The 15,078-nt window shown below is 43.8% G+C and overlaps 1 protein-coding gene and 1 long non-coding RNA gene across 4 annotated transcripts in view; both read right to left on the bottom strand.

The window, feature by feature from the left end:
- Nucleotides 1-2,909: 2,909 nt before the first annotated feature.
- Nucleotides 2,910-4,258, bottom strand: LOC122462101. The gene is made up of 2 exons (XR_006284454.1): nt 4,205-4,258; nt 2,910-4,165 (listed from the first exon to the last, which is right to left on the bottom strand). It is a non-coding gene; the product is annotated as an uncharacterized LOC122462101 (long non-coding RNA).
- Nucleotides 4,259-10,637: 6,379 nt separating this feature from the next.
- The window catches only part of LOC102945219 (interleukin-1 receptor-like 2), a 47,163-nt gene continuing 42,722 nt past the window's right edge, over nt 10,638-15,078 (bottom strand). For all 3 annotated transcript variants that reach the window (XM_043536762.1, XM_027831096.3, XM_027831097.3), the window contains one exon: nt 10,638-14,130. In XM_043536762.1, the coding sequence (XP_043392697.1) occupies nt 13,742-14,130 (389 nt within the window). In that variant the 3' untranslated portion in view covers nt 10,638-13,741. The remainder of the gene's footprint in view (nt 14,131-15,078) is intronic.

The following is a 15,078-nucleotide window of genomic DNA, read 5'->3' on the forward strand; positions in this document are numbered from 1 at the left end:
TGATAATCAAGGTGGGCCATTTCCAGCTGTTGACAAGAACGTCTGAAGAACAGCAGCGCCGGGGGAGGGGGGGGGAATAAACATGGGGAAATAGTTTTACTTTGTTTAATGACACATCCACTCCCAGTCTCTATTCAAGCCTGGGCAAGTACTGCACGGAGTGGGCACAGTAACCGTACTATCTCTAAAAGAGTGACACAGAGAAGCCCTGCTGTCAGCTCTGCTTCCACAGCCATGCTCTGAGGAGAGGGGACAGTTACCGTACCATCTCTAAAAGAGCGGCAAAGAGAAACTCTTTGGTACCAGATGCAACAAAACTCCCATCTAGGAAGTGTTCTGCACCTTCCCAACCATTGATACTGACTACAGACACTCCTCTGGGGTTCCAGATGAGCCCATGGTAACACAGGTATTCTGATACTCTGGAGACCTGTGGCCTCAGTACCCAGGGAGAGACAATTACCATACCATCTCTAAAAAAGTGGCACCAACAAACTTTTTGTACTGGGCAAAACTCTCATTTAGGGAGTGCTCTGCCCAACTATCGGTACTGACAATGTACCACGGACCCTCCTCTGTGGTACCAAATGAATCCATGGTACTGCATGAGCTCTGGTACCTTGGAGACCTGATGACTGGGGAAGAACCACAATCTCCATTACTTGGCACCAGGACCCCGGTATCGAGCACATCCCGGCACCCAGAATCGCTCTTAGCACTAGACTGTATACTGCCAATACCCCAGTCAGCAGCACCCTTACCCACTGACAAACCTGACACTGGCCAGGAGGAGATCATTCCCTGACCCCTCAAGGGTCATCCCCAATTCCATCACGCCAACCGCCCGTGCCTGCCTTCCTGCCTCTCCCTCCCAAGGCCATATTGTAACTCTTTGGGTATATACACACACATGGCGTGACCATCTCCGGTGTCTCTCAGGAAGAGTCCACCAGATGGTTTGCTACAGCCTGGCACCTGAGCCAGGACAGGAGAAAGCTTTTTCAGAACAGGAAAGAAGGGGGAAGGGGGAAAGGGAAAAAAAAAACCACCTGAAGAGGAAGCTACCTCTTCAGCACACTTCTCCTCATCTCTCCTAGATGAGACTGTGGTGCCCACCCCTCATCACCAGGTGAAGATTTAAGAACTTTCTGGGTCTTACCAAGAGGGTGGCAGACGAGCTGCAGATTCCCTTACAGGAGGTGGCAGTTACACATCACAAGTTGGTGGAAATTCTGCACACTACCTTCTCATCTAGAACTGTCCTCCCAATTAATGAGCAGATTCTAGATCCTACCAAAATCATCTGGCAGAGCCAGCCTCCATCGCACCAACCAGCAACAGAGTGTAAACAAAAACAACTCTACATCTCTATCCAAAGAGGCAGACTTTGTTTTCAACATCCGCAACCCAACTCCATCATAGTGGATGTGGTTAATGCATGAAGCAAGCAACATAATGCCAAGTCAACTCCATATGATCAGGCTTCGCAAGACGGTGTATTCATCAACAACATTACTGTTTAGAGTCATAAATTACCAAACTGTCATAGCCAATACAATTTTGTTAATCTTGGGAAACCCAGAATGTTTCTGAAACATTACTGGAAATACAAAAAGAACAGATTAAGACCATTCTTCGAGAAGGTCAGTTAATAGCCAGACCAATCCTAGAGACACCACTGGATGTAGCTGTTACAGCTGCCCGCCCAGTCTCCATCACAGTGGTATTGAGGTAGGTTGTGGGGATGTTTCTTTTTTGTTCACTACACCTCTCTAGATTGCCCAAAGAGCTACAGACTTCCAATTTGAAGGGCCAAACTCTTTGCGGAGAAGACAGATTTTTATCTCCACATCCTGAAGGATTCTTGGACCGCACTACACTCCTTAGGAATCTATACTGTGGAACAGAAGAGAAGATATACCTCTCAACCACACCACAGATCACAATCTTCTCAATACTCACCATCTCTGTGCTGTTATGAGCCACAGTGTAAGAAGCCCAGGGCTCAAAAGTGAGAACAGTCTGCACCCCAGTCCATGACCTCTCAAACTGCCTCTTATAAGCACTTTGATGAGCTGGCCAGGGGCCTGAACAATGATACCTTATGGCATCAGCTGCCATCTATACACCTGTCACACCACTCAGAAGTCACCTTACCTTACTTCACAGCAGTTAGGACCAGCTCTAGAGCAAAGAGATTGATTTCTAACCCTGAACTTACAGGGTGCCTACTTCCATATCTCAATATAACCATCATACAAGAGATTTCCTACTGCTTACCTTTGGGGCAGGATCATTATAGGTACAGACTGCTCCACACAGGGTAGTCTCCAAGGTTCACTTCATTGTAGTGGCATACTAACCCTGGTACAGTGACTGGACTTTATCAGCACCAACCTGATGCAGTACAAGCGAGAGTGCTCCTCTCACTACCCACATTCACCACCCTGGGACATGTCTCCCTAATATCCCTACACAACAACAAGGTTCAGGACAAATGGCCTTCCACAGAAATGACCTTCCATATCACTCTTTTGGGGCTAGGGGCTGTCAGGAGTGCCTGTGCACAAACTCTGCCTGTCATCAAAAACAACACACAAAGGTTATGATGGACTTAATGTGACCTGTATGTTTTGTATGAGCTGCCAGATCTCCCTCCCTCTGCAAGACAGCATTCAAACTTTGGAATTGATGCACCCATCACAATGTGCTCATCTCCGCTGTCTGTCTACAAGGGATACAGAACGGGATAACCAACAGTCTCCTTTGGAATTTTCTCACAACAATAAGTGTATACTGAATTAACAGGTGCTTCAAGATATAGCCACCCTTTGGGGAAACATTCACTGGCAGTTGCCCTCATCTTCCCAGCGGACAGGGCCCACTTGTATGTCTTTTCTCAGTTTCCTACCCTATCCAAGATTCTGTTGAAAATTCAACGAAACAAAGCGAGAGTTATTGTGATTGCCCCTCTTGACTAAGACAAGTCTGGTTCCCTTACCTGATGCAGATGGCAATATGCCCTCCTGTTCCTCTGACATCAGCCCATTCCTCACCTGCTCTCTCAAAACAATGGGCTGACCCTTCACCCCAACCCATGGGTCCTCCGCCTCCAGGCTTGGATCTTTCTTTCTTCCAAGGCTTAGAAGCAGAATGCTCTGACAAGCTGAAACACACGTTGCACCACAACCCCAAGTTGACCACTCCACATACCTATCTACAAAATGGAAATGACTCCAAGTTTGTACCATTCCAAACGGACAGACGCAACCTCATCTTTCCTCTCTCTGATTTTGCACTACATTTTAAACTCTCACTCAGCTCCCTTAAGGTACATCTCATGGCAAAAATGGCTTCCCACTTGGAGTTTGCTCACCCACTAATATGTAGACTCTTTAAGGGCATTGGGACTCTCTTCCCCCATGTAACACCACCCGCTCCAGCCTCGGACTTTAATCTAGTTCTCAGGGCTTGGACTAGACCTCCCTCCAAGTCCAGGGCAACTTGTTCTCTCTTACACCTGTCCATGACTACAGCATATCTAATTGCCATTACCTTAGCTAGGCACATAGAAGAAATAGCGGCCCTGGTGGCACACCCATCATTAACAGCCTTTGTCTTTTTTTTTTTTTTTAAACAACCTCTAAGGCCATATCCCAAGTTTCTCCCTACTTTTTCTGCACTTTCCATATGAATCAACAGATCCATCTCCCTGTTTTTTCCCAAAACTACATTGTGACAACTGGGAGACAATTGTGCATATGCTAGATATTAGAAGGACATTAGCATTCTACTTGGACAGGACTAAGAACTTCAGGAAATCCCCTAGACTCTTCCTTTCGTCCACAGAAAGATCAAAAAGCTCTGTGATATCTCCTCAAAGACTATCCAAATGGGTCTCTAGTTGCATTAATCATTTAGCAAGGGCGCAACTTGCTTCTGTCCATACGCACTCCATGAGATCAGTTCCTACCTCAACCACATTCATTAGGGATACCCCTATCTCCCCAATCTATAGAGCAATGACTGGGCCTCTGTCCATACTTTCGCAGAACATTATGCGATTACTGAAGATTTGGCCGCTGACACCATCTTCAACTCCACAGTATTCTCTGTAGTAAAAGACTCCGCTCCGAAGTCCCAGCCTCCAGTGGTGGGTACTGCTCTGGAGTCACCTGAAGTGGAGCACCCATAGGGACACTACTCGAAGAAGAAGAGGAAGTTACTCACCTTATGCAGTAACGATGGTTCTTTGAGATGTGTGTCCCTATGGGTGCTCCACAACCCACCCTCCTCCCCTCTACTTCGGAGTTCTCTATAGGGCTCTGTGGTAGAGAAGGAAGTGAGGGGGGTTCGCCTGTGCAGTGCTAAATAGCCTCAAGGCAGACCACGAGGGAGAGAGAGCACTGCGCGGGCTCAAGGGAACACTGCTACCAAAAATCTCTGATTAGAGGTGCAGGGGCACACAGACACCTAAAGTGGAGCACCCATAGGGACACACATCTCGAAGAACCATCGTTACTGCACAAGGTAACTTCCTCTTTCTGAGATTCCTCTTCTTGCTGGAGGACTTTGACCTTTGGAAAACCTGGATAAGGATGCCAGAGGCGGGTGAAATCTGACTTGCAGGTCTCCCACTGTCCAGTCTGGGGAAAAGGGAATGGCAATGCTCAACTGGGCATTAAGGTTTAAGAGCTGATCTGCAGTTTCAGCCTCCATTGATGCCACTGTCCAAAGTCTGATGAAAGTCCTCCAGCTAAGAGAGACTAATGTAAAAATAGATTTTATTTATTTTAAGAAAAACACAAGGCTTTACGAAGATATAGATGAAGATAAAATCTTGGAAATGTTTTGATGGGCTACCTCCCCCAGAGAAGCAGGGATTACTTGATTTCGAGGCATTTGGGAATTCTAGTTGTGTTAGACCATTCTCAATGACAGTACACCAGGCTATTTTGGACTCACAAAGCTATAGTGTTAAAAGGAAGCCAACCAATGACATTCCACTTTGTACCACTTGGCATTCCCCAGGAACCTGGCCAGTGGAACTGTATGGGCTCAGAAATTTGAGCCCAAAATTTGAGATTTTTTTCCTTTAGTGGTATCCCTAAGGCTGGCCCTAGTGCCCCCATAAACCCTGCGCCTATGTGCCGGTATAAGGGGTGCTGCTGGCCCCACACCCACTCAGTTCCTTCTTGCCGGTAACTCTGACAGAGGGGAATGAGGGTGGGTCATGGAATGGACATGAGCAACACATCTCAAAGAACAACAGTTATGAAGTTTCAGTAACCATTTTTTCTTCTTTGAGTGCTTCCTCATCAATTCCATGCTAGGTGACTCACAAGCAGTATCCCTGAAGGTGGGCTTGGAGCTCATGGACATGTTGACTGCAACACTGCCCTCCCAAAAACTGGCATCATCATGGGCCTGTTGGGTGATGGCATAGTGGGATGCAAAGGTATGAATCAATGACCATGTCGCAGCCCTGCAAGTGTCCTGGATTGGTATCTGTGTGAGGAATGCTGCTGATGAAGCCTGAGCCCTTGTAGAATGGGCTGTTGTGATGGCTGGAGGCAGAACCTTCACCTGGTCATAGCAAATGGGGATGCAAGTGGTTATCCAGGACGAGATTCTCTGGGATGACACCAGCAGACCTTTCATCCTGTCCACTGTAAAGAGCTGTGTCGACTTTTGGAAGGGTTTAACATAAAAGGTTTCAACATAAAAGGACAGGGGCCATCTATGTCTATGGTATATAGTCAGTGTTCCTCATCAGTTCTGTGAGGCTTTGGGAAGAAGAAAGGCAGAAAAATGTCCTAGTTGTGGTGGAACTGTCACATCACCTTTGGTAGGAAAGCAGGGTGGGGATGCAGCTGGACTTTGTCTTTGAAGAACACCATAGGAAGGGGTTCTGAGTCCAGGCTTTGATTTCAGAGAATCCCCTGGCTGACATAATGGCTTTCCATGAGGGGAGCAGCAGCAAACAAGATGCCAAGGGCTCAAAGGGTGAGCCTTGACAGTACCAGATTTAAGTCCCGTGCATGAATCGGGTCACAAACATGCGGATAGAGCCTTTCTAAATGCTTGCGGAACCTGATCATCATCTCATGGGAGAAGACTGAGCTACCTTGGACTGGAGGATGGAAGGCCGAGATGGCTGCCAAGTGAAGAGGAGGTTACTCACCCTGTGCAGTAACTGACGTTCTTCGAGATGAGTGTCCCTGTGGGTGCTCCACTCCAGGCATTGGTGCGTCCCTGCGCCTTCACTCAGAGATTTTTACAGCAGTACTCGTACCGGGCACGCCTGCACAGAGCCTGCCCCCCCGCTCTGAGTGTACCTTAATAGTACGTGTGCGCGACCGGTCTCCTCAGTTCCTTCTCTACAGTGGAGGCTACCCCAACTCTGAAGTAGAGGGGAGGAGGGTAGGTAGTGGAGCACCCACAGGGACAATCATCTTGAAGAATGTCAGTTACTGCACAGGGTGAGTAACCTCCTCTTCGAGAGAGAGATGTGGGTGCTCCACTCCAGGCGACTTAAAAGCAGTGTATCTCAAGGAGGTAGGGACTTTGGATTTGGTAGGAATGCAGTAGATAATACAGCTCTGCCTAATCGTGTATCAGAGAGAGGGCCTTGAATAAGGGCATAATGCTTAACAAATGTGAGTTCAGAAGTCCAAGTGGCCACTTTACAGATGTCAGCCAGAGGAACTTTGCGTAGAAAAGCCACGGAGGTAGCCACAGATCTAGTGGAGTGAGTTCTGATGCCGGCTGGAGGCGTAATTTTCTTTATTTGGTAGCATAGTCGGATACAGTCAGAAATCCAGTTTGAAAGTCTCTGGGTAGAAATTGGTGCACTCCTTTGGAGCGCTCCGCAATGGAGACAGAGTCTAGAAGAGTTTCTAAAGGGCTTGGTTCTATCCAGATAGAAGGACAAAGCCCTGCGTACATCTAATGTATGCTTTGTGGATTCAAAAGAGTTTGCATGTGGTTTAGGAAAGAAGGTTGGTAGGTGTATCGGCTCATTAATGTGGAATGACGAATGCACCTTTGGAAGAAACTTGGGGTGTAGTCAGAGGGTAACCTTGTCCTTAAAAAATAGGGTGTATGGTGAGTCCGCCATGAGAGCTGCTATTTCTCCTGCATGTCTGGCAGAGGTGATTGCCACTAAGAATGCTGTTTTCATAGAGAGGTGTAAGAGGGAGCAAGTGGCTAGGGGCTCGAATGGTTGTTGAGTTAAGCAGGATAATACTAAGTGAAGGTCCCACGGAGGGGTAAGGGGTTTAATGTCCGGGTATAGGGATTGGAACCCTTTGAGTAAACGCTTGGAGATAAGCAAAAATAGAGGTATCGTCGATCTTGTCATGAAAAGTTGTAATAGCAGCTAAGTAGACCTTGATGGAGCTGAAAGGCAGGCCAGATTGCTTAAGGTCTAATAGGTAGTCAAGTATGGGTGGAAGAGGTGCAGAAGTAGGAGGAAGTTGTTTAGTTGAGCACCATTGTGTGAATCACTTCCACTTTCTGAGATAGGTGATGCAAGTAGATTGTGTTCTACTGTTTAGGAGCACTCTTTGAACATGCTCAGAGCATGCTAGTTCATTTTGGGAGAACCATGTAGGAACCAAGCTTTGAGGTGAAGCATGGACAGGTTGGGGTGAAGAAGTCGGCCGTGTTACTGCGATAGGAGGTTTGGAGTGAGGGGCAACGAAATTGGTGGGCGAGTTGACATTCTGGTGAGGAACGGAAACCACAGTTGTCTGGGCCACGACGGGGCAATCAAAATGACAGTGGCACGATCTGTTCGTATCTTTGTCAGAACTCTGTGGAGAACCGATATTGGGGGGAAAGCATACATTAAGTGTTGAGCCCATGAGATCAGGAATACATCTCTTAGGGAATGTTTGCCCAATCCCGCTCTGGAGCAAAATTCGAGACAATTCTTTTCCATAAGCCTCAGTTCCCCAAGCATAAACCCTCAGTAACTATATTGGCCTTACACAGTATCCGGATTGGCAAACAAAGAAGATATATCTACCAGCTCTAGATGGAGACTACTTCTCTTTCCCCTCTCAGGCACTTGGTCTGTCCATCGAAGCAGGATCTTGGTTACCCTGACTTCTGGTTTTAAGATCTTGCAAAGGTCCCTCGAGGCCAGGTCTCGGTTACCCCGATGACTTCTGTCTCACAGTCTCAAACCTCTTCGGATATTAATTGGGGAATTGATCCAAACTGACTAATTTACTTTGCTTAGCACTTATATACCTTTTTGTCCTCAAAGGAATCACATTCCAGAAATATGCCTCAAGCATTTATTACTGGTTTTCTTCACAATTTGGAAGGGATTGCAAAGCGGACACACAAACCAAAGCTCATCCATAATTTACCTTCTCATAAATCATTCAGTTAAGCTCTTAGCATGAGGTTATCCAAAAAGGGTAATTCCGACCCATGTCAGCCATGTTACCAAGCCCACCAATCGCATGATTTTACGTGTTCTTTACTTTGTGGGCTGGTTCCCCTGCTGATATTCCAAAGTTCGATGTTGAAACACACACGCCAATCAAGCTGCTGTTAACCATTCCAGTGCAATTTCAGCACCTCCAGTAGTATTTCACTCCATTTATCTAATGCTAAGAGAATCCTGCTCCCAGAATCCTCTAGTAGGTCCAGATATACCAAGCCATACCAAGCTCATGCTTGCCCAGTTTATCCCTATCAATCACAGCAATTCATAATAATTTGGCACTGTCTCAACACCTGGGCCATCGTCCCTCTGAGATGCGGACAACTGTCTATACTCGAACTTATTAACTAAACTAATTAAAACTATATACAACAAATTCAAGTCCAAACCATCAGGGTAAGAAAGCCTTTCAATAGCAAGAAGCCGTTCCAGCAACTGTCACAGGCGGTAAGAAGGAACTGAGAGGTTGTGGGGCTGTGGCGCCCCTTATACCGGCGCATAGGTGTGGGGCTCCAGGGGGTGATAGGGCTTCCCAACGGACATCACTAAGGGAAAAAAAAAATCTCTGGCAACTGTGCATGAGGTGTGTGCGCACCTAGCATGGAATCAAGATGAGCAAGCACTTGAAGAACCTGGGATTTTTTAGTTGTCTTCTAGAACCACAGACCACGTCTGAAAGCACGGTTTCTCCAAGCCTTATGCTGAGTGGGAGATCACCTGTGCTTGTTGGTAATCCTGCACTGCCAACTGCAGGATCAAACAGAATGACTTTTCCCTGTATAGGGTGGTCAGAAAGCTTTATTTCCTACATAGGTTCAACTTTTAAATAACCACATTAGAAAACAAAGAGTATAAGTGAGGAAGAACCTGTACATTATTCTCCAAAAACTGGCAGAATGCATGGGCCCTTATTAGTTGTAAAGATAGACTTCTCCGTATAGTTAAGTAGTAATCAAAAATCAAAGTGTAAAGGGAATATATAAAGTCGTAAAGCTTCCTAAGCTGGTTCTAAATACTTGCATACAAAAGCAGTGAGCTTCACCCTCACGTCCCAAGTTGCCTCTGACCTCTTCACTCTGATTCTTTATTCCACTTTCTATTTTTAAATGACAGTTCTCTTACAGAAATGCACCACCCTCCTACCAATACACCCACTCCATTATTGCAGCATAAAAAGGAGTGTAAGGAAGGAAAGAAAAAGAGATAATACCTCCAGCAATAGAAGGCTACCCCTGTAGCCAGCCAAAACACTCTGAAAATGCAGAGGTACAGAGACACCACTTGCAAGTGATGGTGCTTTGGTAAATGTACAGTGCTACAACAGTTCTTCTAGTAGAACGTCATCATTCATTTCCTGGCCCACTCTGACCTCACTCCAGAAGTTTATCTCTTTTCCCCTAGGTAACTGGAATATTACTTGTGGCATATTCCTTTTTTTAAAAAAGCCTACATTTGTTAAATGTACATTCATGTGTAAGTTTGTGTAGAGAAATGTGTTTTCCTTTTTAGGCCGTATTTTCTTGCAGAAAAAGTGTTTGTAAGACAGTCCAAAAGTACCAAAAAAAGAGGAGATGGTGAAGATAAATATTTAACAAAGATCAGTAATGTCTCGGTTTCAATATCAAACGTTTCATTTTAAAGAAGAATAACAAGCTAGATAAGAAACTATCTAGTTTTAACAATATTAGGGCTGAATCTCTCACCTTAAAAGTAAAGATTTAGTTGAAAACAAGAAAAAGAATTTACTATTAATGATACTACTACTAAGCATTTGCATTGCACTTTATAGATCTTTAAAGCTCTGCATATTTAACTCTCAACACCCCTCGAAGGTAAGTTAGGCATTGTTACCACTTTACGTTGGGGGAATACAGAGGGTGATATCCTGACCCCATTTAAGTCAAGGGCAAAACTCCCATTGATTTCAATAGGTCCAGGATTTCACCCAGAATAGCTTGTCTATGGCTGTGCCTCAAAGCAGGACAGTGCCAAATTTAGAAGTCAGGAGTCCAAGTCTTGCAGTCCACTAGATCATATTGATTAACTAAGTTCAGTAAGTGGAATGAAGTGTTCTATATTAAAATCAAAACTTCTCCACGTTGGCCTCAAGTGAACACACACACACCAACTCCCCCCACTTCCTCCCCCTACAATCAAAACGTGAATAAAGAAAATCTGTACTCTCTTATTTTTAATGTAATGTCAGTATTGAACTCAAATCTTCATGTGTCTGGAAAAAAATTAAGACTTCTGGAACACCATATTACAGATACCTCTTAGTTGTTAGACTAATCCTATTTCTAGGCTACATGGGTCTAAAGAAATACAAGAGAGGTACAATAGGCCTCAATCCTGCAATACTATCCCTGCAAGCAAGCCTTTATGCCTATGCAGAGCCCCAGTAAAGTCTGAGTCCAACTGTATGCATTTCATCACAGGATCAGGGCCACAATTAGTCAGAGATACAAAGTTTCAAAAAGACAACTTTACCTTGTAAAAATTATTCTATTATGTACCTGTGTATGATGCACTAAACACACACTATTATTTTAGCACATTTCTAATGAAAACAGGTAAATGCAAGTAACAAAAAACAAGCATGTACTTTTGATCACATTCTTAGAGTTTTACTGAGTAAAAAATATTTGCACCTGTTTAAACCAAATGGTTACATAAACAAAGTGACTAAAACACAGAAACATAACTTGTAATACTAGACCAGGCTGATGATTTGGTTGCACTGCTATTCTACCTCAAGCAGAGGTCAGTACCTGAGGCTCGGAGAAAACCTCAAAATAAACATATCCAATTGCGCAATGCTATAGATGGAAAATATTTCTTCTGATAGCACCACCATTCCCATTCTATTCAAACAATAGTCTGGAGGTTTTATTACATTTTTCTAATTATCTTAAAAATATGTACATTAGAGAGAGAGAGAGAGAGATTGATTTCATTGACTGAAACAAATACAATTTACCATATGTAAAATATAGACACTGAACATTTATAAGCACAGTTCTTTGACTCAGTGATATAATTCTTTCCTTTTGTTGCTGAACCTAAGAGCACACAAAGTTCATATTTCCCCTAACCCACCTTTGATCACAGCCAATTACAAAAACGTATTGCTGCACTTCCTAGAATACAAACCATACTTATCAGACCCTGAGCAAGTTTCTTTATTAAGCAGTATTACAAAAGAATTGATCCTGCAGTCAATGCAGTGTCTTCTGTGAAGATTCATATATGTAGAGTCAATACTTCTAGGAGCTGGATTTGTTAATTTCAAACCAATTACAGATTTAATTTCAAGAGTCAGAGCCCTTCTTTTACATAGCCAACTTCTATCTGCATTGAGAGTCCTCCTTGTCACAGGCCCCTAGGCAAGCAAGCACTTACACACATGCTTAACTGTTTTTGCAAGTAGTCCCATTGTAATCATGGGGCCTTAAGCATTAGTTTCTGAGTAAAATAACCTTTTCTGGTTAATTTAGAAGACAACCGGTAGATCCACAGGTCAGTAGAGTATCCATAAATTTAGATATTCGATATTTGATCTCCCAAATTTTACCAGTTTTCCCTGGCCCGCCCTACAGGTTGTCATTTCTCACATGACCAATGTGCACTTTGCAACTCTACTCTTCATTTCAAGAACATGATTTTTTCCTATCATTTACAAAAATACAAATTTCCTTCCACCTGTAATCCAGTGAAAGCCGATACATTGACTAGATTGTTGTTGTAAATCCCTGTATCTTAAACATATCCCAAACTCTTGTGGTCCTCTCCAGTGCAGACTAATTTCTTAGCAGTTGTAGTCAGAACACTTGGATAACTATACACAGACAACTCTATTACAACCTGCAAACATTAAATCCTCCGCTGTGCCAGGAAAGGTCAATGAAAATCCTGCCTCCTTTTCTCAAAAAGGTATCATTTCTAAAACTTGCCACCTCTCCTGGCCAGCAGCCTCTGTGTGGTAGTTCTGTTCAACATCAGTCTCATATGGTTAACAATACACAGCTGCTTCAAAAGGATTATATTTTCCACAAAACTGTAATAGGCTTTAGCAGTCTTTATAATTTATGCAAGAGGAAATTATACAATTAAATCCCTGCAGTTTGCTTCAAAAATTGATTCAAAACAGTACTGGAAATGTATTAAAGATCAGCTGCAACTATGGCATATATTTTCTTAAAAACAAAAACAAAAAAACCCCGTACTTGCCCCATTAACTTAATATTTATACCTGACCAATATTAAACACACTGCTATCACTTCTCATCAATTCTTAGACGTTGGGAGATGGAAGAGACTTATTCGATCACCTAGTCTGTCCTTCTGCCAGGTCACTGACTGTTCGGTACAGTACATTTTGTAATGCTTCTAGTGAATCTCATTGGATTAGGTTGTATCATTTTACGCATGGATTTCCAGCCTTCATATGTTTACTTTGTTCTCATTGGTGCTTGCCTCGTACCCCAAATTAGTATTATTGGTGAAGTAATTTAACATTTTACAGCTGTTTAATCCTTTGCCCCTCTTCCAGATCATTTAAAGCATGTTCAGTAACATTATGCTTAAAAACTAATCACTGTGGCATCTTTCAGCTGAACTGCCTCCATCTTTCAAACTGTTCATATTCCTCTAAAAACGTATTTGTTGGGACTTGAAGATCTACAATTCAGAGTAAGATGAGCTTTTGCAGGATACGCATGGCAATGTCTGATCATGCTTGGTGGCAGGGTGAAGAGAGTCTAACCTGAGTGGACTGAATAAGTTAGTGATAAAGAACAGATTAATGAACTACACTTCTAACTACTGCAGTTGTATCACCTAGGATAAAGACATAATATATCACTAACAAAACTCAGAATATAAATCTGGACCCAGTTAACATAAAAGATACCTGAATGTTCATTATACTTAATCTGCCTTAATTCAGTTTTTTTTCCTAGAAACACACTGTTCAAAAAGGGTCTGAAAAGTGTCCTTTCAAAAGCTTATTTCCTCTGCTGTGTTTGGGGCTTCTTTTCTGATGTCATCATTCTAATATTGTCATTAATATAACATTGAAGGAATACTACTGTGTGTCCTGCTGGCTAGCTCTGCACAGTGGAATGATAATTAATTAGTTTTCTCTAACCTGTGAATGCAATCCTGAAAGGCTTTAAGTGAAATCATCCATTTACCATGTACGCAATCCGCATTCTAATAAAATCCATCAAAACAGCATTCGAAATGGAGCTGCCCAGGGCCATTAAAGTGACATATGCCTCATCTTTCTGTGGTTTGAAAGGTGTTCAAGGTTGTTGGCAGCAAGTGTAGTTCTGAAGAAGTTGGACATCTGGATGGCATTTGGTATCTGACATTTTTCCAAAATTTTGTATTTGCTGAATAGGATTTCTCTGTGAAGTCCCCTTTCCATCTGATGGCCCCATGCTTTTGCTTAATGTATTTGATTGATTCTGGCATGTTCGTATAGTTCTTTATTTTATCTAGCTCAATCAGAATAACTTTAATTCCATCCTGGACAAGAGCATTGTACACAACCAGTTGCTGTTCGAAGATATCCTCTAATAAACTGCAACTTGATGATTCTGGTACTAATACAATTATAAGCCTTCTGCTTTGTTTAATGGTTTCATCAACAACACTGACCACAGCTGTAAAAGACACACAGAATGACTGATTAACTTTTAGCTCATACAAAAGAATCTCTCTCCCCCCATTAAAAATAGATATTTACTTTTTCTTATGTCAGCATAATTAAAGTGGCAAAACCCCTCTAATATATACACAGTTATACTCCTATAAAGTGTCTATGCCAGCATAGCATATTCCAGTAGAGAAGCAAAATAAGCTATACACACACTTTTATACACATATAATTGTGTCAACATTAGAGAGGTTTTTGGTGGCAAGAAAACCATACACCTTACCAACATAGCTATGCTGGTAACATTTTTAGATGTGCACTCTAGGCCATACTTTAATGATACAGCTGAATTTTTTGTTTTTGTTTTTAATCCATGCAAAATTACTTACCTTATAGTAACTGAAGGTTCTTTAAGATGTGTGGCCCCTATCTGTATTCTACTGTGGATACGCATATTTTGCATGCATCCAGAGCTGGAGAATTTTGAAAGCAGTGTCCGTTGGTCCACACATGTGCCCTGGCTCACCTTGTGCCACCGACCGAGGAGATAAAGAGCGGGGTGGACCAACTGCCTCTCCAGTTCCTTCTCCACAGGGCCGTCCTTACCCATACGCAAAGTACGCAGCTGCGTAGGGCACCAGGAAATTTGGGGCACCAAATTTCCTGGTGCCCTGCGCAGCTGCGTGCTGCTCCAGCCCCTGCTCTACCTCTTCCCCATGTCCCCACCCCTGCTCCGCCTCCCCGCTCCACCCCCACTCCCCTGAGGACTCTGCAGCAGGGCTGGGCCTGCACTCACCAGCGGCGGGAAGTGCAGTGACCTGGACCCAGCCGTGCTGCCAGTGAGTGCTGGGGGGGCGGTTCCCACCTGCCCCCCAAGCCAGCCTTGCCTCCCCGCAGAGGCCTGGTGCCAGGCCCTCCTCCCCCACGTGGAGGACTGGGGCCCCACAACCACTGC

Source organism: Chelonia mydas, chromosome 1 (genome assembly GCF_015237465.2).
Source record: "Chelonia mydas isolate rCheMyd1 chromosome 1, rCheMyd1.pri.v2, whole genome shotgun sequence".
Classification (NCBI taxonomy): Eukaryota; Metazoa; Chordata; order Testudines; family Cheloniidae; genus Chelonia; species Chelonia mydas.